This window comes from Styela clava, chromosome 12 (genome assembly GCF_964204865.1).
Source record: "Styela clava chromosome 12, kaStyClav1.hap1.2, whole genome shotgun sequence".
NCBI classification, from domain to species: Eukaryota; Metazoa; Chordata; class Ascidiacea; order Stolidobranchia; family Styelidae; genus Styela; species Styela clava.
In genome coordinates, this window is record NC_135261.1 from 12,873,858 (window position 1) to 12,896,631 (window position 22,774).

At 32.7% G+C, this 22,774-nt stretch overlaps 1 protein-coding gene across 2 annotated transcripts; it reads right to left on the reverse strand.

Annotated features, from left to right (window-relative positions):
• Positions 1-361: 361 nt before the first annotated feature.
• Positions 362-21,676, reverse strand: LOC120329586 (uncharacterized). Of its 2 annotated transcripts, none has more exons than XM_039396242.2 (13): positions 19,665-21,676; positions 16,283-16,407; positions 15,394-15,451; positions 14,845-14,952; positions 14,255-14,352; positions 10,646-10,779; positions 10,446-10,572; positions 8,936-10,239; positions 8,745-8,846; positions 5,296-7,793; positions 4,236-4,321; positions 3,493-3,565; positions 362-2,979 (listed from the first exon to the last, which is right to left on the reverse strand). In XM_039396242.2, the coding sequence occupies exons 1-13, from the start codon at positions 19,747-19,749 to the stop codon at positions 2,708-2,710; spliced, it is 5,070 nt and encodes a 1,689-aa protein (XP_039252176.2). In that variant the 5' UTR covers positions 19,750-21,676; the 3' UTR covers positions 362-2,707. The 2 variants fall into 2 exon arrangements, with proteins under 2 accessions (XP_039252176.2, XP_039252175.2); XM_039396241.2 differs by having other exon boundaries at positions 362-2,997; positions 19,665-21,673.
• Positions 21,677-22,774: the final 1,098 nt, after the last annotated feature.

Sequence of the window (22,774 nt, forward strand, 5' to 3'; positions counted from 1 at the left end):
AACAACCGTGAGATTATAAACATGTATATATATGAATCGAGATGACACGACTTCATCTTGCGCCCAACTTGATAAGACCAACTTTCTTTGAAAGTCAAACGAAGGTGGAATTAATCACTCGACGCGGTGAATCAAATTTCTTTGCTAGTTCAAGGATTCGCACACTTCGAGGGTGATCCAAGTACCGCTGTTCGGTTACGGCGGCCTCTACGATTAGAACATTCATCTGAAACGAAGAACTAGTTCGGTTATCGGCATGAACCGGTAATCAGATGAAAGGCCGTGATACGCCATACGATTACCAACCAAGTGTCAATAAATGAATATCCCCGCGGATCTTGAGTTTCTAACCCAAATGTATAATAACGCCACATTGAAGTAGTTGGCTTTGGTAATTGTATTGTAGCAGAAAAAAAAGAAAATTCACAATCATAAATCGATGGATCACGAGGATGGACCATGATAATAAAACGAAAGAAGTACTCAGTGCTCACTTCGATAACAATCGTGATCTCGTGGTGAAAATAAACTGATATCAGATGGAAACAAGAGCATACAAAATTTGCAAAACAACAAAGTAAGAGTAATAGGAATGTATTTGAGTTGAATTATATTCGCCGAAGCATATGCCGACGTAATAATAATGATGAATATCCTAGAAATTGTTTGGCGCAAACAATTTTTCTATTTATTATTTTTTTAAGGCATTGTCATGTTCATGCCCCGAGCATTTTTTGTGTAATTGTCAGTGTGTATCACCAAACTTTACCATACGAAAATCCACTCCTTTATACATCTTTGCACTGATGGTAGAAACGCGTACATGATCGATATTACACTTGTTAATTTGTAAACTATCTTGATTTCCTACACATATAAGAAGATTTCCTACACATATAAGATAATATATTTCATACCGTGCAAATTCAGGTACAAATGTGCTTGATACAGTCACCCATGGGTAAAAATGCTCAAGGATGCAAATGTACGATAGCGTACCATAGGTAAAACAAACGTGGGTGCAATGTTCTGTGCTGGTGGTGACATCCATAGGTGCAAATATACATCTGGATGCCCAGTCCAAATATATATCGGTTTCATATGTGAGAGATCACCAAAAGGTCCACCATACAGCCTTAATCAGCTATCAAAATCTTGTAGCCAGTGGGTACTCCATAAACAACACAGACTCAGTTATGAGGAAATTCAGACAAAAAAGAACAGACCAAAAAAACGCAAAAATATGAAATCTGATAATTTTAACACTTGTAAAGACCTCGGAGTATATGGATTGAAATTGAGATTTTTCAGAATATTGAGAAACAAATGATATATTGATAGTTGTAAATGCTTGTCTGAGGAATACGACCCTCGGTCAGACGAAACGTTACAGAAATATATTTGTGTAAGTGTGCAGCAAGACTCTTGAATTAAACTGAACTAAGAGTTAGCAAATTCATAATCCACAAAAGCGCCTTTTATAATGACAATTAACATTGGTTTGAGGAATGTGAGAAGCTCTATTCCATAAAATTACTGTGACATCTAATCACGATTTACACACCACGTTGAAGGTTTAATGTTGAAGAACAATTTATCCATCCAACAAAGAAGAAGTTCTTTTTTTCCATTCATATTTTTGCAACATATTAGACACCAGCCAATCAAGAGTAGTAAAAAATTTTAGTCAATCTTATTGAAGACAATTTGACTTCCCGTGACACATATATATAATTTTGCTAGAACGTTTTGTCATCAATTTTGAGTTGATGCAGTTGGAAAACGGTTTCTGATACCAATCAACGTGAATTAAATATTGGATGTAAAAAAATACAACATAAATGATATGGAATCAATTCTGAAACAAGTTCCAGTATATTGCCACATAAATTGGAAGATTTGTAAAACTAATGGAAGTGAAAACTCAAGTAAGCACTAAAGCAAAATATTAGCAAATAACGTAATTATCGCACAGTGATGACAGCAAATTAAAAAAAAATTAATCACATTATTGTACTACTGGTGAGGGGCACCAGTATGTATCAACAGTGAATCATGAATAAAAATATGAAATGTTATTTCGAATAAACATACTAAGATACTTTCAATCTTCGCCATCCATGAAAGTATTTTACATAAGCTTTTTAAATGGACAATTATCATCAATAGTTTCGGATTGAGTTTTAATCATTATTTTAAATTTATCTATATTACATTTCGACTAAATGACTTTTATAGTAAAAACCCCTCTCCTTGATTGTTTTATAATTTTGAAAAACAACTACATTGCCATTAGACCAAATTTATTCCTAGCATATGAACTAGGGCTGGGCATTTCAAAAAGAATGGCAAATTATTCAAATCGGTTCAGTCAAATATCCAGAATTGCCTTTTTTTTCCTTGAAAGGTTGAGGTGAACCCCTCAATTTTTTATTAAACCATATTTTTAAAATGCAACTCTGACATAGGAATCATTCCTTCCAGTGAGTTATTGAAATGTGTTTGTTATTGTGTGTGAAAACTCAGCAAACTGCCTGTATGTTATTTCCAGTAATTTAGTGCCTGGAGGACCCATTACAAAAAAATTATGTACAATTACACATCTTGCAAGTATTTGAGATTCGATTCAAAAAAATATTCGATGCGATTATAAAGTCATCAAGTATACGAAAATGACCAGCCCTAATGAAAACCCATCATGTCTCATTTAGTTAATTTTCTTAATAATTTCATAGTAAGCTTTTTGTTTTGAAACTGTCAATCCCTTTGGGCGACTACGATGCTTCGTTGGCTTCCTCATATTGAAAAAACTTGTCTTCGGTGTATGTAGCCCATTCTTTTTCGATAAAGTAATGGATTGGCTTGTTGTACATCCTAGTTGATGATGAAAATCTTGACAACGCTCCAGTGAAACATAAGTTTTATATATAGAGAGAGATGCGTGGGGTGTTGTTGTATAAAACGGTTTCATCGAGCCACCTACATTCACATGAAAAACTGAAAATACTATCAGAAATTAGAATAATGAAAAAAATTTAAATCCTGGGTCGATAGCAAAAGGCGGTTAGACATAAAAGAATTCAGCAATCATTTCATGCAGAATTGAAACTTGATAATTAGCAACTCGGTTACCAGGAAAGCATTGCACTCTTGATCAAGTGTGAAAATCAAATTGAATAGGAATAGTTTGAATGGATTGAAAATTAGTTGGCAATGGATTGAAAATTAATTGGCAAAAGAAAATGTTTCGAAATTATACTCATTCTCATGTAACATATATTCAGGCGCTTGAGCAGATCCTTATATGAAGTGAATGAAAAAACACATAAAAAAGTATCAATATTTCAATAATTTTTTTTGAACATATTTATTTCCCTTCTACTCTAAACAAAGCTCTGGTTTGCTATTATAACAATAAAACAACGCAATCAATATTTACTTCATTATGTCAATAAATCATACTCTTTGAATAGAAATACAATAAATACAAACCTCCAGGCTTATGTTTTTTGATCATTGACGGTGAATCTGGAAAGCTTTTTTGGTTTACAGATAAACGCTTGCCCTGAAAAACACAATATTAATCAATCTGTAATCATGACAATCTTTTTCATTCTCCTTGAACTATTTTTATGGATATTTTCAAAATACAAACAAGTCCAATCTGATTATCCGACCAAAAACACTTAGAGAGCACTGGCATAATTACATAAATATCATTTTTACAGATCCAATCTAAAACTTGAAAAAAATATCAGTTCTTGCTAATCAGGGATGTCCAAAATGAACTGAATATTCGAATACATTCCAAATTCAATATATTTGATAAAGTAAATTTTTGAATTTAGGAAAAACTCGAAACATTTTTATTCGAAATTGGGGATTTTGAGCCGTCGTGTCAGACGAGTAGATAAAAACAACCAATATCTCAACTGGTATGAAACAACACAGAGAAAACAAACTTTTATATTTATGTCGATTTAGTTCAACATGAAGATATAGTCATTTAAGTAATTTTTCCACATGAACATGTCCCCAATTTAGAATGTATTCGATATTTCATATTCAAAGATATTTTTTCAGAATGTATTCGGAATAGTAAAATATATGGTTTTTGACATTGGATATGTGGTACATCTATCCACTTTTTTGGGATTTGTTTTACATGAAACTTGTCATTCTTATCATGCAACAGTTTTATAATTTGCACAAAAAGATTATCAAGTGAAACATACATTCAATACCACACCAGACTTATCAGTTTTCTTCATTTCCACGGTAGTGAACAAGTCAGACAGCTCAGGTTCCAGTCTTCGAAGTTCTGGAAAAATTTAGAACAGTTCTTAAAAACAACCTCATGTCCTCACTTGTATAATAATATAAACAGTATTTTGGTCACAGCTTGTGTACAAAAATGGCCTGTTTACTGGTGTTGAATAATGGATAAGAGCGATCACAGCAATTGCAAAATGTTGCTCAGCTACACCCAGCTTAAGCTCATTATTTTTTTCAATGAAGTTTATTCAAGTCTTCCCTCCAAACAAGGCCCTGTACAAGCATCCACTGAAATCTAATGATATGTCGGAGTTACTATTTATGAAAGGACTAGCATATTTCCTGTTCGGAATTGCCTACCCAATTTATTACACCCTACGTGGTGGCTGTAAGGTTTGAACCCAAGACGTAGCCCTTGCGACCCCAAAACAGCCAGGTATAATGTATTAACGATTGGGACATCACACCCATAATTTGCCTCCTAATTATATATCCACATTTTTTATGTAATGAATCTAATTCATAGCCAAAAAGTTTTTGTTGAGTGCTAAGATAAAGAGCTACTGAACTTAAAAAGTGACTGAAATATAAAAAATTGGGGTAAAGCTCACCCAACTTGGGTGAAGTGAAAGAAAAGATCCATCAAAGCTGAACCCAAATTACTTGAATGATAGGATAGCATAATTAAGCTATGTCAATTAAGATTTGAATAAAATAATATAAAGTAATCGATTCTCACTTCTGAGTTGATGCACCTATTCTTTTTGTGTTGAAAACTAGGTTATTATAACAATATAAACCCAGGAAATAATACTCAAGATGAATATGCAACGATGAACTTGCCTAATTCGCTTATTTCAGAATTATATAAATTCCATTTAGTGTCACAAAATTTCAAAAATGCCAATCAAGTTTGATTTGCTCTATTAGCAGGTTGTGAGACATTTTGAAACCACTTTCATTTTTACAAACAGGTTTTTGACAGAAATATATTTTTTTTTTCATAAAATTCACACTTACTGTTGTTCCCCCCAACAGGAAGATTTAAAACATGTCTTTTTCTTAAATTAGGACCTTCAGTATCGAATTTATTCTCCAAGTGATTTTTGAGATACATCGTATCCAATAAAAGATCAGCCTCACTTTTCCTAGTTCTTGTTTTTTTCGGTTTATCTTGGTGATTTTCATCTACAATACTTTCACCATTCACCAAAGCTTCAGAAGTACTACCATGCACTTCATCATCGCTGCTATTAAAATCATTATCCAAAATCCATCTGGGTATAAACGATGATTCTTTATATAATGGTTCCGAAGTTTTATCAGCGCCAAGTGGCAAAGTTCCTGAATTATTCTTTTTCAAATCATTTTGCTTCGGTACTTTCATTTTCGATGTATTTAATTCATGTTCTGAGCTATACATTGGTTTCACATTTTCTTTTTCTTTATCCAATGGGCAGTTTGAAGTTTCATCAGTCGAAGAGGGTTGGCTTATAACGTGGTGCTTTTCACGGTGGACGTCATCGTTTGGAATCTCACTGCTTTCATGATTGTTAGAATCAATTTCATTGTTAGAAATATTATATATACTACTGCATCCAGTCACTGAAGATGTAGATCCATCAAATTCAGTTTTATCTCTCTTTGTTTTGCAACTGAAATAATTACTGAAATTCAATTTATACTCCTTCCTTTTGAAAACTGAAGACTCATATTTCCTCCTTGATAATTTATTTGAACCTGCTAATAAACAATGATTACTTTGAGTTGAAGAATGTAACAAGATAACATCTCTGAAAGAAAATTGTGATCCCAAACTAAATGGAAATTTTTCATTTAAATGCAGATGTCTCTCCAACTTCTTATGAAAAGTGTCAAATTTTGCATATCGCTTAAATTTTCCATTAGTTGGATTATGGTCTTTTTTCCGCCAATTATAGGAAAGTTCTTTACAGATATCTTTTACAGAAGGTATAACTTGAGTTGGTTCATCATTTTGAATACAGATAGAGGCGTATTTTTCTTGAATTTTGTCTACATCTTTAGTTGTCGCTTGTTTCTTACAATTCTCAGTCACAGGCAGTTTCTGCACTACTACATCTGTAAGTTTACTTCTCTTAGTCTGTTTTTCTTGAAATGCTATCATGGAAATACATTTCTCTCCGTGAGATGAGTTTTCTATTGGTGTATCACATGATTCTGTTGTGCAATTTTCTGTTGTCTCATTTTCCTTTTGCACATATGATTGTATAGAATGGAATAGACATGACACTGCAAATTCTATGTCAGTTTTTGCTAATGTTTTAAGATTACGTTGCTTGGGTTTACAATTAGTTGGACATAGTTTCGGATTTTTTGCTGATGTTTTAAGATTACGTTGCTTGGGTTTAAAATTAGTTGGACAGAGTTTCGGATTTTTTTTAGCGTTTCGTGTCATTACTTTAGAGGTTGTTACAGTTGCTATAACAGTGAACTTATGACGAGATGAAAGAGGGATATCAGCCACACTGCTGATTGTGTTAGAAACAGTTTTTTCATTCAAATGTTTTTGATCTAAGGTTAATTTAGATGATTTGTTGGCATCTAACACATTGATTGCAGGGCTTGAAGAAACCTTTTGCGCTACAGTTTCATTATTATTATCTGCTTTTTCACATTGAATATTGGTAGTAGAAGTAGAAGACGTCGATTGCAATTTTTGCAAATATTTAGTTGGAGTTGAATCATCTTTTAGATAATCCATCATTGAGCTTTCAATTTTATACCTCTTTTTTCTTTTATGCGATTGTTCTTCGTTATCACTTTGACAAAGAAGACGTTTCCTTTGATTCTTTGTTTTAAGCAACAAGGAAATCTTTTCTAATATTTCAGAATTCTCGTTGAAACAAGATGGCTGTGGCTGCACTACATTGAAATCTAGATTCAAATTGTTTTGAAATGATGAAGATATAAACATAAAAGGTTGTGATGCTTTTTCTACGGCATGTTCTCGCATGGAAGTTGATTGCAAAACATCAGCTAAAGCTTTGTTGACAATAATTTCTCTCAAAGTCCTATTATTTTCAACAACTTCACTTGGACACTTATTTGGAACACTTCCTTTTTTATTCACTGATTTTTCATTAGGTTTTTCAACCAATGCACTTTCGTTAATGTGAATATCATCTTTTGACGAAGTTTTAACTTCAGGTGGTGACAAATCAGCAGTGAGGGTACGAAATAAATTTGAGTTTCCAATTGTATCATTATAACATTCATCATTAGAAAATGCATCTCTTTCTTTGCTGACAATATTTCTTGAAAATTCACATTGCTGGGATATATTTATATCATCTGTAGAAGATGGAATAGAATCACTCGAAGAAGACAAACTTTGTTTGCACTCATTATTTCCGCGAAGCAACATCTTACTTCGTTCGCCAAGATATTCAGAGATGCATGTTGTATTTTGTTCTGTTGTTAGCTTTCTCTCTTTTACACCAGTATCAGTGTCACACTTTTCAGTGATTCTTGAACATCTGTGTAGATTTACACAAATTAAAAACAGGAAAATTAGCTAGCATATACTGTTTCCCCGAAAATAAGACCTACATCAAAAATAAGACCAAGCCTGAATTTTGAAAATGATTTTAATATAAGCCCTCCCTTAAAATATTACCCAGTCGATAACACAATTTTTTTTTTTTCTCTCCTACACGTTTTAAATGATTAATAATCTATGATTTTCAGTTATTTTGACTAAAAACGTGTTAATTATAGGTAAATGGATATTGGTTTTAATATTTTGTTTATTTGAAAATCTCGTAATTCTCTACTTTGTCATTTTTTTTTTGATAAATGAAAATATAAGACATCCCCCAAAAATAAGCCCTTGTGTTATTTTTCAGAAAAAATTTGAAATAAGACCCAGTCTTATTTTCAGGGAGACATGGTAATACTTACTGTCAAGGAATGAAATTTCAGATCTAAAACCCCCACTTCCTTGACAGACAAGCCTTCGCAAAAATGTCATCAATAAAGGTAAAATCATGGCAGATGGTATGACCGGAAGTTACCGCAAGCCATCTTTAAAGAGATCTAGGATTTTTAATTCACTAGATTAGACACTAGTTAGACCCAGGACCCTCCCTCCAGTCAGGGAATTGCTTATGCTTTAACAAAGTTTTTTCTGAAGATTTCTTTTTTTAGGTTTTACCTTACACTCAGATAGTTCTATTCACTGGTGAGTGATATCTCAGTCACGGGGGTACTCTTTACATCACTGTTAGCTCAGCCATGGTTACTTGCAAGTTGCAACTTTTCTATATAAGTACTCTTTTAACTTTTATTTAGGCCTGGGACTATAGTGCACAAATCAATGTTACTAAAAATGATTTATGTTATGAAAAAAGGAAAAATACATACACCTTAACTACTTTAAATTAATATTTAATTTGTATTATTCAATGTGAATAAAAAATGGAACTCACATGGCTTTTCTGTTGTATCGTACCTTCCCCAAAGACTTGTGTGAATTAGTGGTGTTGATTAGAAAGTGTGATCTGTTCACTTTGTTTCTCCTTTTATCAAGCCTATCAAATATTTTACCTTACTAATAAAACTTATTATAAAAGATACATAATTTGCATTGAATTATTCTTTATCATTAGTTAATACTCACTTTTTCTTTCGGTTTATTCTATTTTCTTGGGATGGTTTATCCGGTACAGAAAGTCTAGCAATGTATTCAGCTGTCACAGTTGATATGGATTTCGAAGATGTACCGGGGATTTTCTTCTTTTTTCTTAAGGTATCAGAAAAAGGTACCAACTCCTTACATTTTCTCCCTCTCTTCTGAGGTGATTTCATTGTTTTGTATTTGTCTTTCAAGTCAGGCTGTTGTATTTTGGACCTGTCACCAATACGAGAATTTTTAGCAATTTGGAACATTGGCTTGAACTGTAGATGAGCTTGGCGACGACTAGATAACCTCTTTTCTTGAAGCTTCTTCTTCAAAATTTCATTCAACTTATCAAAGTCTCTTTTACTTGTGGCTGAATTGCATGAAACAGATTTCAGAAGTTGAGCTTCATCACTATCTAAAGATATAGGCTGAAGGATAACAGTTTGACTCATTTGTGGAGCATTCGCGCTTGAATCGAGTGGGATATTTTCCGATACAACTTTTTTTAGCAAAGTTGAATCAGATTGTATGTCTTTTGAAAACTTTCTAATATCTCTTTCTGGATTGACACTTTGTTCAGATTTCAAGCTAATTGAACTCCTTTTTCTATTTATTGCACTGCGTGTCTTTGTTCCTGAAACTACAGATTGCAAATTATCTACCTCAGTTAACTTTTTTGAATTTTTCATCAATTGCTTATAAGGAAGTTGATTTTCAGTACCATGCTTTGGGCCGATAATTTGAGATTTGTTTACAATATGAGAAGATGGAGCTGAACGCAATGGTGACAATTTTTTGGAAGATGTAGTTGGTGTATTACTAGAATGTTCGAAACCTGTATCTTTGGTTTCACCGTATTTTATTTGTGATTTGCTATTTTTTAAACATTTCAACTTTTCTTCATTCAAACTGTCATCACTTGAGTAAAACACATAATCTTCATCAGCCTTTTTGACAACTTTTTTTTGTTTTCTGCCGGATTTTCTAGTTGTTTCAGTGACTGATCGCGAATAGTCTTCCCACCACAAATCGTCTGCGTCCTCATCAAGATCAGTCACTTTTTTACTTTTTTTGGCCTCATTTGGCAGCTGTTCTTTAATTTTCACTGGACTGGAAACAGTTTTACATGCTGTCTTTATACTTTCATATTTTGTAGACTCATTTTTACTAAATGCACATTCATTAGGTGGATGACTTTTAGCTCCAAGATTAACAAAAAAACCTGAAAAAACTTCCAGTATAGAAGCTCCTGCTTTTTTCCCACTCCAGCATAGGCAATTCGAACACATCATAAATTTGACCTGAATATAAAGTTAAAATAAAAATGAATAAAGAAATGTCATTTGGCACTGTGTGAATAAATCAATGTAATTTGTGAAAAATATAACAACAAAAGACAAAACAGAAAGTAACTAAGTATACTAGATAAATAAATAAGTTTGAAAAATATAATACTGCTACAGAAACAAAAAGAATAAATAGCAAACATAATAGCTTTTTTACTCACTAGGAATTGACAAGATTCTTCCAATTGAACATGGATTCCGACACTTCTGCAAGTTTCCATATGTTTCAGGAGAGTTTTTGCATTTTTCTTCTTACATATAAGTTTCATGTAAACAAATTTTAGATCTCTGAATACAATAAAGACAAATCGTGAGTTGGTTCTGAGAACAGAAATACTAATTTAAATGTAATACTACTTACTGAGAAACGTTTTGAATAACAACAGAACGTCTTGAAGATGATTGCCCAATATGTTTGCTTCTATCTGTAGTTACGTTGTCATCTTTCATCGATTGATTATTGAATATAAATATAAAACACTGATCCAACTTTGCCTGCAATCCCGTAAAAGTTTAACTAAGTTAAATTGTAATAAATGCTACATAACCAGGGCTGGGAATTTCAGGGAAAACACTTTAACCGTTAACCGGGTAAAATTAACCGGTTAACCGCCGCGTGGCGTGTGACGTAATAATTTATATTTTCAGCTTGTTACGTCACAATGCTTATAAAGCAATTTCGCATGTTCTTATCCCGGTATCGCTTATTAGAATTTATTCACGAATCGAGATAGTTTCATGATTTCTCTGCTTCAAGAGATAGGCAGCGTGGTTCGGGCGTGTTGAAGTATTTTAGAAAACCTGATTCCATTGTTAAACGTCATTTATGTGACAAATTATCAGTGTTCGATGTGCGAATTTTACTTTGAGATATATATCATAAAGAAAACGGCATCAACTGCGCACTTGTTGTATGACATTGAATATCCGATTTTACAATGAAATCGTGAACAATATATTTCGAAATCGACCGAAAACTGATTCTGAATTCATCATTGTCAAATTTCCATAATCAGCAATCTTTGTACTTCCATTATTTTCACATTTATTGAGTCCTCACCCACACAATTAGTAATATTCTTTTGAATTAAATGACACAAAAGATAAATTTGCGATGACGTAATCATATTTGAAGAAATTGTACGGTATGAAGATGATTTGTACCTGAGATGTCAGTTAACGGTTAAAATAAATCGTAACCGTTAACCATCTGAAATCGGTTAACCGGTTAACCATTCCCAGCCCTATACATAACTGAATAACATCACACACATTTATGAATCAGAACAAAATAATGTGCCTTGGTGTTATGTGTCTGAAATTGTGAGCAGAAATGCAGAGTCTGAGAAAATTTACAATCGAGTTTGGCTCCCACCGAGGATGTTAAAAACGACGCCATATTTCAGAATGTTAAAAATTCAAACTCTAGATTCCAGGATGTTCAAAATTTAGATTCCATACTCTGGTATGTTAGAAATTTAGACTTCAGACCCTAAGATGTTAAAAATCTAGACTCCAGACTCCTGGATGTTAAATATTTAGACTCCAGATTTCGGGATTTTATAAAGTTGGACTCCTTATTCACAAATGTTAAAAATTAGACTACAGATTCTGGGATGTTAAAAATTTAAAATCCATATTCCAGGATGATTCCAGATTCCGGGATGTTAAAAATTTAGACGCCAAACTCTAGGATGTTAGAAATTTAGACCAGCTCCGAATTCTAAGAAAATACAATTTTGACAACGAGAGCTTTGGTCAGGGTTATCCAAAACGAATCGAATATTCAAATGTATTCGAATATCAAAGTATTCGAATACCTTTTCGGCTGATTTTCGAATAATTCCGAATAGTAGCCACTTTTCGCCGTAAACACGGTGTTTCATTTTATTGGAATTTTCAAACGACTTTTTACGCTTTCTCACGTATTGTAATGCCGATGAAATAGAATCCGCACTTTGATTGTTTATATTCTGTGCGACCGTAAGTCGCATAGTTTTGCGACACATTTGCACGTTTGCATGGGTGGACATTGCCGACATTCGTCTACGAAACTTTTTAATTTACACATTCATTTCCATTACGTCGAAAAATTGACATATATTTATAGCCGTAATTGTTACGATATCCAATGAATGTCGCAAATCGAAAAAACAAGTCCATTTATTAGGAAAAATACTTTTACCCGCTTTCTGGCAAATAATTTTGATAACGATAGTTAAAAGTAGCGATCCTTTACCAGGATGATTTTTGTTGCGCAAAATAATCCAATCCATGACCGATAATAGCTTTTAAAATGTCATGCCGTATTAATTTAATTCTATTCAACGTAACGCATGGTTGTATCGACAATCAGTTAACATAAAATGTGTGGTAAACTGACCGATATTACCGGTAGTAATTATTGATTCCTATTTTCATATATACAAAATAATGAAAGTATTAATACCAAATACCACGGGTATTTGTGGTCATGAAATGTATGGTAAACTGCCCAATTATAATTAATTTCGGATTCGTATTTACCAAATATTAAAACTATTATAACTCTAAAATAAATCGGCGATCTGTGGACTTGAAATGTGTGGTAAACTGGCCGATATTATTAATTTTTAATTTGTATTTACTAAATAATAGAACTATTATAACTCTAAAATACAACGGCGATCTGTGGACTTAAAATGTGTGGTAAACTGCCCTATATTATTAACTTTCGATTCGTATTTACTGAATAATAAAAGTATTAATACTTTAACATACTACGAGAATTTGTGGACACAAAATGTGTGGTAAACTGCCCGATTTACCAACATTTGAGGTATGTTAATAAAATTAAATAAACATGGTAAGGCATTTTAAATAGTGGTATCGGTCATGGATTCGAATATTTTGCATAGCACAAAATCATCCTAGTAAAGGGTCCATACTTTTAAATACAAACCAATGGCAACCATTGTCCAAATTATTTCCCAAAAAGCGGGATAAAGTATACCTAAATCATTTTTCCGACTTGTGACAATTTTTTCGTGAGTATGAAAATAAGAATCAGAAATTAATTATATTCGGGCACAATATCACGGCAATCTGTGGACACAAATTGTGTGGCAAACTCGCGATTATTATTAATTTTTGTATTTACTAAATACATTGGCGATCTGTGAACTCAGAATGTGTGGTAAACTACCCGATTATAAATAGTTTTTGATTCCTATTTTCGTATTTATAAAATAATATTTATCCAGCTTTTTGGCAAATAATTTCGATAATGGTTGGTATTTGAAAGTATGGGCGTTTTACCAGGATGATTTTGTGTTGCGCAAGTATTCAAATCCATCACCGATACAACTATTTAAAATGCCTTGTCATATTAAATTAATTCTGTTATCATAACTCATGGTATGATTGTATTTATTGTATGGAAATTCCTTCATACACTTAGATAAGCTTCCTTAACTTGATTTTATTTTATTCGAAATACCGTATTCAAAAATAATAATTTTGAATGTATTCGAAATAGTGAACTATTCGGTATTGGCCATCCCTGGCTTTGGTGTATGCAAGTCTTTGTTAATAGGCTTGTTAAGAACTCTAGGTGAAATTAATGTTTTTTTCGAGTTTTGGTATGACGTTATGACTCCTTTCATCACCACTGCCACTGAAAGTCTGACTCTAGACTCCAGGGAATTCAGAATTTTGACACCAAGGACTTTAAAAAAATATGATTCTGGATCCAACTACCCAGCGGTTAGTTCAGTCTGAAGCATTCAAGATTAAAAAATAAAAAATTAAAAATCTATTTGAAAAATCTTGGAATAAAAAATATTCAGGAAATTGCCAAAGTAATAAAGTTGCATCAGGCTAAACAGCACAATTATATATCATTTCTTCACAGTGTAAGTAGATATGTGTAAACTCTTCAATGTCTTATGAAATTTTTATCAATATTTTTATCATAAACAGAAAAACTAACCTTAACGAAAGAAATCAGGTTGATCCAGTTTTCCAAATTCACCTGATCATTGTATTTGGTTTTGAAATCTGAGAAGACTCTGTGTTTTGTAAGTAGACCTGCCCAAAATACTTGTTATAATATCTATACTTATAATGGTTAGATTATGGACTTTATTAACAATGTAGGCATCACCCACTACCTCAACCTGGGTGTAATAAAATGAGTAGGAAAAGTCAAACTTGAAAGATTCTGGTCCTTCAAAAAAGTGGTAGCTCTTTGCATAATCGGTCGCTGCTTGCACAGAGCCTCGTTCAGGGTGAAAGGATTGTGAACATATGAAAAGTATTGTAATATAGTAAAATGATACATTGGATTTAGGATTGAACCAGTAAAAAAGGGTTTCTTAGATATTCCTCAGACATAAGCTACATGGGTTACACTCGTATATGACGAAACAAGGGAAAAGGACAGCAAATGCAGAAGACATTTGTAAATGTCATCAAGATACTTGAATCATCTATTTACGGGAAAGCACCATCTCCATGGACACAGAAGGAGAATGGCAGGATTCTCTAAGAAAAAGGAATATAAATAAAATCAAGTATTACTCTGACAAGCTTTCTGGAAGCTCTGTACAATATTCATTTGTAACATTTTATTCTGCTTTTCCACATCGATCCAGAGTTGTTGAATTTCCTTCCACGCTGCATCAGTTGCTGCAAGGAATAAGAGTCAATTTTGAAGATATGACTTAAAAAATACAGATGCTAAATTAATATTATATTTCTAAACTGGCCAAGATGATCTATCAATCTATAACAAAAGAACTTTACCAAAACACCAATTACGATGGAAAACAGGTGAAAATAATGTTATTTCATGAGGCATCATAACAATCAAAATTAAGTTCTGCATTTTTCTGTAATTATGGCTTGTAACAGGCTGTAACACCAAAATGTAACCACTGTGATATAGCTGGTATAAAAGTCACTCTGAGAAAACATAAATGAAAAAGGAGAACATGGACACAGTGAATGACGGTAATAACAAGACGTTGTTGTGAGATACACATCTCAGGGTGAGAAAATTCAAGTCGGAAAAGTAAATTTAAATTGTTAATGTTGAATTTAGGCAACCTTCGATGCCTAATACCTTACCTTGATTGGTCACAAATTCGGGTACATGATTGTTTTCATGATAACGCCTCCACAGCTCCTAAAAATTTAAGAAGAGGAAAATTTAGTTGTCCTGATGAAAATATGATTGACAGAAAGCATCTTTCAGGTTTGAATAAACCAATTTTGCATATAAATTTGAATGAAACGAATAATTTGTTACAGCACTTTTTGTCGTATTGTGTATGTACGGTAAGGTAAGTGTATGAAGAATAATTTAAGTAAATATTTGCTGCCACTCATTCTGCTGGAATATGTAACAACATTGTTGATCAAAATTTTTTCTAGAACTCTTTTGTCATATTGTTCTACGGCCTTATAACATGCATTCTGTGCTAAACTTCACTTTCAGTACATATTGTAAAACTGCAGCTTAGCAAAAGTATTGCCAATTAGATTATGTTGTAAAGTTAATTTTATGATCACTAGAATATATATAATTACTGCATAGCCTACATGTCAGAAGACATTAGCATAAAAGAAATATCACCAAAAATACAAAATTTTTGTTTTTCTATGTAATTCTAAAGCTAGATTAGAGTGCAAAAAGGAAATTAAGGTACTAGGAATGAGCTTTAGCTATATCAAATAATATTGACCTAAAATAAATAGATAATACTATGCGGTCTTTTTCTTTGGAAACTAAAATTAGCCCCATGTCCTTTCATTTTATAAATCATCCCTTTCAAACCAAAATCATATGTTCCGCAAATATCAAATTGGCCTACAACAAGCCTGGTAACAAATAACTGAATGTATAGCATAAACGGTTAAATGCTAATATATTTCATGATCATTACTGGGCAGTTTTTGATTACACTACTACAATAACTACATTTATTCATTTTTCAAGAGATTTTTTTAAATTTACCTTGAACAAAAATTCTTTCTCTTTGCATAAACAACATGTTGTAGCTATTTTTCTGATTTTTTTGATAGAACCAGCCGGATTTTCTATTAAGATAGTCACAAGATCAGTTGTTATTCTGGACAATGCTGAAATAAAAGAATCATATATTTAATATGGATCTGGAGGAAAAATATCATTTTGGAGCATAATCAGAAATATAGATAAACAACAGACCAATGAAGAATATTAAAAAAGCCCAGATATTCAGAACAAAACTCAAAAAAAAAAAAAAAATTTATATACAGCCCAGATAAAAACATTGCATCAGAGCTCAGTTTACTGTTAGTGGTAGGATCTACCAAGATTCAAAAGTTTGGACTTTCCATGGTCTTAGATTACTTACACCACTACTTACAAATGCCTCTATGCACTGGAAATAATATACCGAGATCAGGGAAACTTGATATTAATTTTATTTAAGCTATAAGGACAGAATTATTGAAAAGTCTTCCCAAGGAATTCTAGTATTTATGCTCTAACTTCACCGCAAAATGGTGCAGCAAAAAATAATCCATAAAAATGGCTCATGTTGTAATTACAGATATAAAAGAGCCTGTTCGATCATAACTAGACATGGCAAATTGAAACATTTATGCTGTATCGTGTCAAATACATATGGAAAGTAAAACAAGTTAATAAATACTGCCACTGCCGACTAATTTCCCCGCTACAATTCTTACAGCAATAGCAGCAGATATATACAATTCAATCAAATTCTCAATTTTAACTGAATCCAAAAAGATGGATTTACATATTGGTTATTGACTGCACTTTGTTGAATTTATATATTGAAACTTTTTGAATATTTATTTGAATCTGTTAAAAACAAATTTAACTGCTGCTAACAAATTTAACAGCTGTATTAATAGCAACAAAATATCTTCAGTTCTTATTAACAATGAGTTGCCATTACAAAAATTCAATTCTGTCATTTTCGGGCCCACAATCAATGATAAATTCAGTATACTTGCGGGAAGATGCTATAAATCATCATAATCTTCAGAAACTACAATATTGTACGTTGAAAACATCAAGGCAATAATTGAATTTTTGATCATTTGTAATATAGGTTTTGTGTAATAGAAATCCGACAAGGCTATTTTCTAACAGGTTTTAAAATTCCTGGAATTGGAATGGAAAGCTATTAGTTCGATAATCGGATGCAAGTCACTCCCGAACAAATGGTGATAATTGTGTCAAAAAACAGTGGATGAATCTGCAAGGCCTTAATAAAAGTTTCTCCATTAGAGAGTTGTTTTGAGTTATGACAATATATAAATCACATATTGAAATAAAAAATATGAAAAGCCAAGTTAATTTTGTATGTTTACTCAAAATGTTGTTTGTGCACTTTTAATATTTCTATAATATATTGTGCTTTAGTAAAGACCAAAATATAAAAATATTTTGGTACTTTCCCGGGGAAGTTTGGCAGTAAAGGATACTACGTAATATATGAGAAACTGATAATAAAATGAATGAGGATTTAAAATGCTGAATGAAATAAAAATGTCAAAATAAACATAATTGTCAGGTATTGATAACAGAGATATATTGATCATGCAAGAAAATGATAATATAAGTTTCCTTCTCATACAAAACATTGCTGACAAAAGTTTCCTGACTAGTCTGGCGCTTCCTACGATAAAAATCCCTAAGTGAATTTGAACAATAAAAAAGGAGTAAAAGCATTCATATATTGGATAAAAAATTGTTTTGTAATTCTCTCTACATAGGTAATACATTTCATGTCATCTTTAGGATATCGACTAACTAAAGGGAGCATTTATGCAATTTCAAAAATTTGGGCGTATGTGACTGTTTTGCTTTTATGTAGTCTCTCCTTCGTCCTGATCTACCTAAAGGAAAACGTTTGTATGCCATAGTGTTTTCAGGTTTGTTTAGGAAAATTATCTTACCGGTACAGCTAAAGAGCCATTCGAAAATGAACTGGACTTGACAGCAAATGACTGTTTTTTATACTCATGTGGCATGATATGGAAAAATCTCCAAAAACAGTATTTTTTTAAAAAATTTCTATGAATAAGGCTCTTTCTTCTTTAAACGATGATTATTGACGACTTTCGCTCTGAACAAGCCCCTGTACAAGCAGCTACCGATATTTTCACAATGGGTCACTTTTATTTGGAAGGACCAATACTTTTCCAGTTCAAGATTGCATTCCCAATTCTTTACAACCTGGGTGAGATGTAGGTGGATGGGATCGGAACTCAAGAAGTGTAACCTAATACAGTAAAGCGATTCCAATACAGTAAAGTCTAAAGTGTTAACTACTAGGCCATCGTGCCGCCCTCGAGAATTTATAATTGGATACAAAGTGGCCATATGGATCGTATGACTGAATCGTTGTTGTTAGTGTTGCTGTTGTTGTCGGGGTGATTTATTGGTAAAGAAAAAAATAAATTTTTATGTAACTAATTGGTCAATCATTTTCAGCAATTTCCATTCGCGGAAACATTATTTTAGTCTGTCAAGTGTGATCAGTTCTGTCAGAGCTGTCCTACATCTTGTTTTGCAAACTTGGTGCCCGGTTTTGCCAGTTACTGGTACCAATTAGCAGGGCAAATCATTACCGTAAGCTTGTGGCATTGCACCACATAAATGTGTCATTGAGTGACTTTAGTGCCACACGGGCAATAAATTGATATAGCTCAAGCTATAGCAGATAGAGTATTTTCATACTAAACTAGGCTCCTTGACTCAAACATCTATCTATTGTGTCCATATATTTGAGCATTGTTCCCTCGTTTTAATATCACCCCATAGAAATGTGAATATAAACCTTGAAAAATGATTAAAATAACTACCAATGTTTTACATCATGGTTTACAAAAATAACGAATCATTATTTCAAAAATAATTGGCCATTTTCTAGTATCAGAATAACGTTATGGATTGAATATACCGTAAGTAATATGAAATCTCGGAAATTTTTTACCATGGGATGTTTTCCATGTTTACTCCAAACAAGGCTCTTCATCACTTACTCTATTTAATAATGAAGATTCAATAGCTCTCCAAAGTTTAGAAGTTGTCAATGAATTGTTCAGTACTTAACATTTTAATTATGCAACAATCTAGTTTCCTATTAATTATAACAAAACAAACGGTACAACTGTGGTATGTGATCTCAGCGATTGTGTGGTCTCAGTGATTTTAGTTAGAGTTAGGAACTGAATTCCATGAGAATGTCTTTATGAGAATAAACACATACTTTGGCATACGATTGAGATCATGTTAAGCAAGTGAGATGGCATACCAAAGTTGCACCAAACAAACATTATTAAAGTCTCCAATCTAAAACTGAATAAAATTCACTCACCAATACAATTAAGAAGTTTCTGTCTGCCCAGATAAAATGCAAGCAGAGCATATTCTGCCTGAATATCAGTCAATTTCACATTCATTGTCCAGTTACTTGGATACTGAGCGGACTACGTTTCACAATTGAAATGATGAAAAATTATTAAAAATAATCATCACCTTGTAACACCTTGTATGTGTTGTACACATGTATAACAACTTTACATTCTGGAAAAGTAAATTATTGATATACAATATTAAAACCATAAACTTAGAAATCTCTAATATTGGGGAAAAATTATGGTCATGTAGAGAAATAGAAAGAAAGTGTGTTGATGGAGATTGAGACATAAAATTCGAATTGTAAGGTAAATAATATTTCCTGGGATTGGTATATAATGTGAAAAAAACAAAGCAAAACTATAAAAAAATATGTAACATTAACCTGCACCTACACTTACTAAACAGAGCTACAAACACACCGAGCCTCAAAAAGATGACAAAAAAATAGAAAAGCACGAAAACATAAATCAGTTTACATATGATGTTGGTGGCATGTTTAGTCAAACAGGCTCTTTATATCTTTGCTCCAGACAAGGCACAGGACTAGTCAGTAGTCACTGCAATGTACCGAGCTACCATAGCTTCAAACAAACTGAAATGCGTCTGATTCAGCATTGTGTACCCATTATTTTAACACATATTTAACAGTGGGGTAGTGGGCATTGGGTATAAACCATTTTAATATTTTAACCTATTGCGATTGTTGCCATTAAAGCATAAAAAGATTTAGATTATTGAAATAAACATTAAATATTGACAAAGTAGCATTTCTTTTGTTAGTAGGTTCAGTCGTTCTCTAAATTTTAGCCAATTAATATCGTAAAATAAATGACTTTAAATAATTATTTACACAACCAGCAGTTGGTAGCTTCATTAGTTTAACTCCATTAAAAGTCATAAACAACGCTTCATGAATTGTATAAAAATCAGAACAGTCTTTTCTGAGACATGACTGACCAGTGACCATACATAACAAAGAAACAAAAATGTTGGTACACTGCGTCATATGATATACATCCTCATCTATATATTTTTGTATTGATCAGGCCAAGGCCAAATCTGACTTGGTTTTGCTTTGTCTGAAAAGGGTCTTGAAATAATGATAGATTGTTTGGAGACATTCAATGCCTTCATTTTTCATATCTGAAGTAACCAAAGAATCAGACTATGTTTCGTAGTGAATGATATTGAAGACCTTACTAAAAACCATCCTTTTTTAATTGTGTGGTACATACCGTACTTTGATTTTGTCTGTACGTTCATTTACTCTATTATGTATGTATTGTGAAAATCAATGTCAAGAGATTTGTAAGGACATGCCTTGCTAATAAAAGCTCGGAATTCGCATCCATGGGGTAAATATTTAGTTTTTGAAAAACTTAATCATAAAAAGCTCATTGACAAATAATTCCTTGGGAACCAGCTGTTAATTTTAAATGCCATCTCAATGCTTTTTGGGGGAGATAGGAATAGAAGTTAATCTCAGACAGGGATTAGATCATGAAAGTCAATCTATTTCCCTCATATGGCCACAGTGATTCCTGCATAAGTTTAAGGTGCTGGTTCAAGGTGTCAGTAATTTCAATGAAGCGAGTTCAAATACCACTTCTGCCACACACATTGCAATTAAAACCTATTAAACGATTGAGAAGAGATACAAAAAAAGACGAGACTTTCATTTCCTTAGCATAAGATATAGCAGGTAGATGATAATGCTTGAAAGTTTAAACACATTAACTTTATATTTGTCTTATCTCTAATTCTATTCTCACTTTCCAGCTGATTCGTCATTAAGTTGTTATATAACATACATTCCTATTATCTATAAGTTGCTGTTGTTGAATTTTGCTGATTTCAATTAATATCAGCTACAATTTTGATTTTGACAACCTGAGCATCAAATTGTTTTCCTTGTGAGTAAATGTTGATATGTAAAAATTTTCCATATGCAAATATGTGCAAATCCATCACTAATAGCGAGAAGCTGTTGAATCAAAATAATTAAATTTTTATTGTTCTTATTTTGATTTTTAGCAATATTTAAACCTCGAACTTATATTGATTGGTTCAGAGGTATTGCATGACACTTTAACGAATTTTACTCCCCAAGTTTTTGTATTGTTGTACAAAGCTCATCTGACTAAGCCTGACTTTTGTGAAAAAAAATTAAATGCAAAATAAAATTAATGGAAGTGTGAGGAAAAATTTTCAAACCATGCTATATAACCGTTTTGATTCGTACTGTGGTTCCCATACAGCCAGTGCATACGGATTACTAACAAAAAGATGAAGAGTTGTAGTAAGGTCCAAAATCAACCATATACCCAAAACCTGATTGTTTACTTTTTAAAAAAAAAATCCTCTCATATCTTAACATTTACATAACAGTCACTGCTTGTCCAGGGCCTCGTTGAAAGCAAAAATTGTGGAAACATACCGAAAAACTTTTACAGGATAACTTTCCTTTGTCGCTATGAGCAGTTTTAAAATATCCAAAAATTAGTAAGATATGGGGAATAAGGAATTGGGAGAACCAACCTCATACCTAGCTTTTTACTAATTAATTTGAACTGTCATATGCCCGTCACTCTGAACAAGGCTGTGTTCAAGCAACTACTGCTCGGTAAGGAACCCATTCTTGTGCCAAACTTTTTCTGAATTAATTCAATAACTTTCACTTTTTTTAAACGCCGGTTCATATGCTCTTCACTCTGAACAAGGCTCTGTGACTCTATTCAACCAGCCACTGCTAGGTAAAAGCTAATATATTGAGAAGGGTCTCTGAGTTCAGTATTGCCTACTCAATTTATGACAATCTGTGGGGTGGCATGAGATTTGAACCAGAGATTTTTAACCTGAGATGCCAACGTAGTTAAGTCCAGTGCTTCAACCACAAGACATCCACAGGCACCTACTTTGTTTTAAATATGTTGGAATTAAACGATAGTGATGTCCAGTGCACCATACTGGGCGTTTGGAACACACCTGCTAGTGCACCATTAATAGCCTGTGTGAGTTCACAGGTTTGAATCCCGTGGCGTGAGTGATAATTATATCAAAGAAAAT

Bases quoted from the DNA above. Each gene is read 5' to 3' on its own strand.
- LOC120329586 (XM_039396241.2), bottom strand. From the start codon at position 19,749: ATGAATGTGAAATTGACTGATATTCAGGCAGAATATGCTCTGCTTGCA. The intron at 10,780-14,254 runs GTTAGTTTTTCT...ACGGGATTGCAG, and splicing joins ACCTGATTTCTTTCGTTAAG to GCAAAGTTGGATCAGTGTTT. The intron at 2,998-3,492 runs GTTTGTATTTAT...TAGTATTTTCAG, and splicing joins CAAAAAACATAAGCCTGGAG to TTTTTCATGTGAATGTAGGT.